At 35.9% G+C, this 6,000-nt stretch overlaps 1 protein-coding gene across 1 annotated transcript in view; it reads left to right on the top strand.

Moving 5' to 3' along the window:
• Positions 1-549: 549 nt before the first annotated feature.
• The window catches only part of LOC128659928 (arf-GAP with GTPase, ANK repeat and PH domain-containing protein 1), a 254,122-nt gene continuing 248,671 nt past the window's right edge, over positions 550-6,000 (top strand). Inside the window, exons 1-3 of the mRNA XM_053713516.1 lie at positions 550-583; positions 1,281-1,408; positions 1,538-1,693. Coding sequence (XP_053569491.1) covers positions 550-583; positions 1,281-1,408; positions 1,538-1,693 — 318 coding nt within the window. The remainder of the gene's footprint in view (positions 584-1,280; positions 1,409-1,537; positions 1,694-6,000) is intronic.

Genomic DNA, 6,000 nt, shown 5'->3' with positions numbered 1-6,000 from the left:
CTTTGTCCCATTCTGAAGGTAACAGCTTATTACTCTGCACATTTAAATCCCCCATTAATAGGAGCAATTAAAGAATAGCTCGATTTCCAGCAAATTAACAACCCGGAGAGGTAATTGCGACATAAATGAAGATAAATTTGTTTTAATGTTGTGTGAGAGGGAGGGAGGCCAGGAGAAAGTGTCAGGTTTGGGGGGTGGGGTGTTTTATGGCTTCTGTAGAATTCACTGGCCCATTGCAGCTGAGGGGGCCACAAGGGGGGGTGAGCACTTCCCAAAATGAGCATTTAATCTTTAAAGGGACATGCACATTTACTGTAAGTGAAAAAAATATATGAAAACTTTCATATAAAAGTTGAAACCATTATAATAGTTATCTGAATAAGTGAGAAATCTGGTGTGAGGAATCTGTATACAATTGAGTCTAGGAATTAAATAGACGTTACTGGAAAACAAAGTAGCTGACATGTTCAAATGTCTTTTCCTAGAAAATTCAAGTGTAAATAGGCTGTGTAATTGTGTACATGGAAACGTCTCCATATTGTTTCCACCATGGCCGTGTTTAATATTGGTTCTGCACCCTATGGTAGCATTCTACGTCTTTGCATACACTTTAGTCCTTCCGTGACTCATTAAACATTGCTTAAAGGGACAGTATATATCTCTTGTATAAACATTGTGCTTGTGTCTCTCTCCTTAGAGAGACCAAAGAGCAAATTCTGTAACATAGGTTTTCTGCAAATTGCCTAAACCAGCTATTGATTTGCAGCATTTTGAAGGAAACCTACAGAATGTAAACAATGCTGTTGTATGTAAAGCAAGGGTTAGTTCACATAAGCACTGTTATTGTGGTAAAACTAGTTATCTGTAGTATTACAACTAATTGTCAGTAACAATTACTTAAAGGGAGAGGATTCAGACAGACCATACAAGTTTTAAAAAAGTTTCCAATTTACTTCTATTATCAATTATCTTTGTTCCTATGATATTCTTTGTTGAAGAGATACCTAGGTAGATGTCTGGAGCACTACATGACAAAAGACTCCAAGAGAATGAAGAATGAAAAAATTGATAATAGAAGTAAATTAAAAAGTTGCTTGATCTATCTGAATCATGAAAGAAAAAGTTTGTATTTCATATCCCTTTAACTTATTTCTCCTTGGAATTGTACTTATTTCCTCTCTCTCTCTCTCTCTCTCTCTCTCTCTCTCTCTCTCTCTCTCTCTCCTCTATTACAACACCTTCACTTCAATTTCTTTTCTTGTCTCTCTCACCTCATCCAGTGGCGCAGAAGATTGTAGCAACACGAAAGAAGCAGCAGCTCTCGATTGGTCCTTGCAAGTCTCTGCCAAATTCCCCAAGCCACACGTCTGTGTGCTCCGCACAGGTGTCAACAGTGCACATCAGCCAGGTACAATGCATCATCTGTATAAACTGATGAAGTGAGCAGTCTTGTACATTATAGCGCAGGCACATGACACAGGCGGAAAAGACAGGCATTTACACAGATCTGACTTATGTGTTTTTTCCAACCTTACAGACCAGTAATGGTGGGGGCAGCCTGAGTGACTACTCCTCTTCCGTCCCATCTACCCCAAGCACCAGCCAGAAGGAACTGAGGATCGATGTTCCCCCCACTGCCAGCACCCCAACTCCAGTACGCAAGCAATCTAAGCGCAGGTCCAACCTCTTCACGGTGAGCTCTTATTGATAGTTGCGAACTCTTTAGTGTAGTAACAATTACTGTAACCTAGAAACTGCTGTAAACAAAGCATAGCTAGTTCTTACTTCTAATTGGCCAACTTTTCACCCCACAATCACCTTCTTCAGCTGTCTATCAGAATAATTTCTATCAGTTTGACTTACTGCTCATCCCTTATCATTTACAAAAAAAAAAAAAAATCTAATACTAAAGCTCACCGCTTCTAGCAATATTGCACTTCCCTTATAGCCCCTCCTCTCTGCCCATGATCTTCTCTGGCATCTCTTACATTACCTGCTCCTACTTAAAAGACTTTACGCTACTGTATGGAATTCTTAACTTCAAAGGTTCCCTGCAAACCCACCTTTTTAGTGAAGCCTTTCATATACTCCTTACATTAAAATTCTAGCATTATGACATGACCGTTTTCTCAAGATGCGTCTTAACCATTTGTCTCATACCTAGCGGTTCTCTTTTTTTTCTTTTCTTTTTTTTTTAATTTTAGCAGCTATTTGTTGTGCTCATTAAAGCTAACAAGTTATGTTTATAATACATCATTTATACTCCCTTCAAGCACATGTCCCTGATTATTCTGTTTGTTTGGTTTATTTCATTGAAAACATTTTTTAAATTTTGTTCTTAATATAGGAAAACTGTTATAATGTATGTTAAAATTATTTTAAATGAAAAGTCACAGGCTTCAGCTGTCCTTATGGAATATGTAATCCCATTGATCACAGAATATAGTTAAAAGGATTTGGAAATAGTGACCTCTCAAAAAATGTAAGTTCACAATCTGGATCTATAGAACTTTAAAGGGTCCTTAAAGTAAATATATATTTATATACACGCACATCACAACACTATAAAGCTTTCTTGCAAATTAAATGTTTTAAATCGTTTTAATCTTAAAATTTGACTTGTATTACAGTATGGGGACACACCTCTTGAAAAGCCTCTTGCATGTTATTTATCTTACCTCCTCTGCCCCTAACTGGCCACAGCGGAGGATATATCAAGGAATCCCTTAGCAGCATATAGAATGTTCTGAATTCCACATAATGCCTAAGAAAGGAAAACCAGACAAAATAATGTGATTTTTTTTTCACTATTAATACACTTTTTATGGGAAATTATTTTTAAGTTTAATATGGAAGAAAAAGTAGAGAAGTAGGTTATATATAAAATTATATGAAAAAAGGGTTACTGCAAATTACAAACTGAATTGGATTGGAGTTTTTTTATACAGAATAAATCCTTCCTTATCAGGAATTGAGGGGGAAATGATAATGGGTAGTTCATAAGAAACCAAACTTGAAGAGCCAGCACAGTTTTGTGAGTCTTCAAAGGAGATATTGCATGAGGAATCATTTCCTGTTAAGTGTAATTAGGAAATTGTTTTTGTGTGTAGGTCATGGCAAGAAAACGTGGATTTCACAGAAATATGTAATTCCGCCTTACACAATAGAACACTGGTAAATAAAATATTCTGTATCTAAAGATTTATAATATTCACAGTTTTAACATAGAAACGTAAATTATGACGGCAGATATGAACCATAGTCTGCCAGTTGTCCTATATATAATGGCTTAGTTTGTAGAATAGCCTTATGCTTATCACATGCATTCTTGAAGTCCCCTGCAATGTTTGTCTTTACCACCTCTTACTTCCTTTTATGTGAAGAAGTGCTTCGGATGATAACCCTTGCACCCACTGCTCTCTTAGAATGTTTAACTGCGGGAGAAACGTTCTGCTGATGGATGTAATTTCCATTTGCTAGTTACTCAGTTGTCAGATGAGTGCAGCTTGTGTCTGCTCCACCAGATGGCAGCAGAACATCAAGGATGTATATCCCTGGAACTCCTGTTAGGAGACAAGGTTGTGTTTTTTTTAACTAGATGTTTTCAGTTGCTAAACAATTTTGATTACTTGTCGCATTATTTTTGATAGTTCACATACAATAGCTAACATGCGGGTAGCCTACAGCCAATGGACATTTAAATATCTAGTTCATGGATCTCTCTTTTATTGGACCTAGGTGTTTAACTGGGGACGTTCCATTATACTGTATGATCCAGTGGGTAGACATTGTTGAACCCTGCAGACATTTAACCTTAGACCCATTTGACTCTCAATTGAACTTTTTGGGTGCAGGGTACTCTCTGTTGTTTGAACCATGAGACCTTCCATAATCTTACCTAGGGAATCCATCATTTTTGGACCAAGGGGACCATCTAATCTCAGACCCAGTTGGTACTATGTTGTTTAACTCAGATGTCCCTCCATTGCTACGTCAAGGGTACCAATAATTGTTTGATCTAGGATACCCTCCAATGATAGATACATGTGAATTTAATGAGGATACTGAATTGTTTGATCCATCAGGCAATCCCCCAGTCTATGGATTAATGGTGGGTGCCCTTTAGCAGTGAAACCAGTGGACCTTCTGACATTAGTCCCTTCATCATAATTTCTAGCTTTGAATCTACAGGATCCTTTAATGTTGGATCAAGGGGATTCACAACCATCTATCTAATTGAACACTCTGTTATTTGACCCAGCCATGTTTCCTGTGGCAGATACTCTTTTAATATGGGTCCAGAGGAGCCTCCATTATTAGGTTACATGTACCGCTCAAACCAGGGGACACAACTAGTGATTCACTGAAATGGAAATTCTGGACCGAATCCAAAAATCCAGGATGCACTTAGCCGAAAACCGAAACCGAAAATGTATTTTTTTTTCCAAATTATTTTAAAATATTTTTTTTTAGTTTTTTTTTTTAGACTATTTTATGAATGAATCTGAATTAAAAACCTGCAAGCCAATAAAATAACCACACTTTTATTGAAGGTAACACACAAAAATTGGACAAAAATATCTTAAAACAATAATATGATACACAATAAGTTTACCAAAAAAAAAAAAAAAAAAAAAACAGGCAAAAAACTATAATGCCAATGATAATGTCAGACCCAATAAACCCTGCAACAGTAGATCCTCAAGACCTTGCAAAGGTGAATCCGTCCAATGTCTTGAGAACCTTGTGTTTCCAGACCAGGGGGTCATCCCACTTAGAATACAAATTACTATTCTAGATTGTATAGGACTTATACAACAATATGATACAGGTGATGAAGTGGACACTCAATCATTTCATCTAGGCGACTGTACAATATTGGATTCCGAAATGGCAATGCTTTCTCTTCCTGTGAATAAAAGCCTTCTTCTAGGGACCACTGTTCAGCACACCTCAGAAGCTGCAAACAAACATAGTGCAGTACAGCCATAACAAATGTATGCACTATATGGAAAATACTCATAGGGTGTAAGTAAAAATTATTATTTATTATGGAAATCACCATGATCAAATCGCCAGCAAGTCAGTTTTACAAATGTATCAAAAGTTTAAAAGCTCTACTCGCTTTAGTGGACCCGTTGCCTTTCTGAAGAGCAAGGTAATAAAAAGTTCAAAGAGCTGTAATCACACAACTATAAAGACGTTATAGCCCCGCCTTCCAACTTCAGTTGCATCTATAACAGGTGCATGTTAGTGTTTTACATCCGGGTTTACTGCTGTCATTCAAACATATTCTAAAATAATGAAATATATCCAATTCAAAAAAAATATATTTATACTTTTAATCAATCTATTTTCTTGCAATCGATAACTTAGTCTTATCATAAATTTAAAATCAAAATGTATAACTTTTTTAAACTACCCTATTAAATTTTAAAAATTACGCCTCAAAACGTGCATCACATAACATAAGATATAAATTTATTCCAGACCAATCTCTGATACTTTCTAGAATCACATGCTCAGTCTAGCCAATCAAAGTTCAAGTTCTCAATCAAGTAGTCCCATATAAAAAAAGCTCTCAATCAAGTACGCAAAAAATGAATTGTGTGTTAATGTCCACCAATCAATATGTAATATGTAAAGTAACTGTGGCTAATCAGCTGTGGAAAACATCAATGCTTGTACTAGACCACATTTTACATATAAAGAAAATATAATAAAATATGTGTTCCTAAAAATGTTTATTATTGCAATGGTCAAAATATGGCATCGCAAACACCCAAGTTTTATACAACTGAAACGCATAAAAATAGATCTTATTTTTTTTAGATAATTATAAAGTGAAGAGGTGTTCCAAAACATTCCATCTCGATATTCTATTCAAACTTGAAAGCTGGTAGTGTGATGGGATTATTTCTTTGTGTACTCAAAAATATTAAGTTCCTGACCATGTTCATCTCCCAACATCCAATTAACTAAAAAATGATTCTTCAACAA

The sequence above is a fragment of the Bombina bombina genome, chromosome 1, assembly GCF_027579735.1.
Source record: "Bombina bombina isolate aBomBom1 chromosome 1, aBomBom1.pri, whole genome shotgun sequence".
Classification (NCBI taxonomy): domain Eukaryota; kingdom Metazoa; phylum Chordata; class Amphibia; order Anura; family Bombinatoridae; genus Bombina; species Bombina bombina.
Note: the sequence above shows the minus strand (reverse complement) of the source record. Positions and strands in the feature narration are given on the sequence as shown.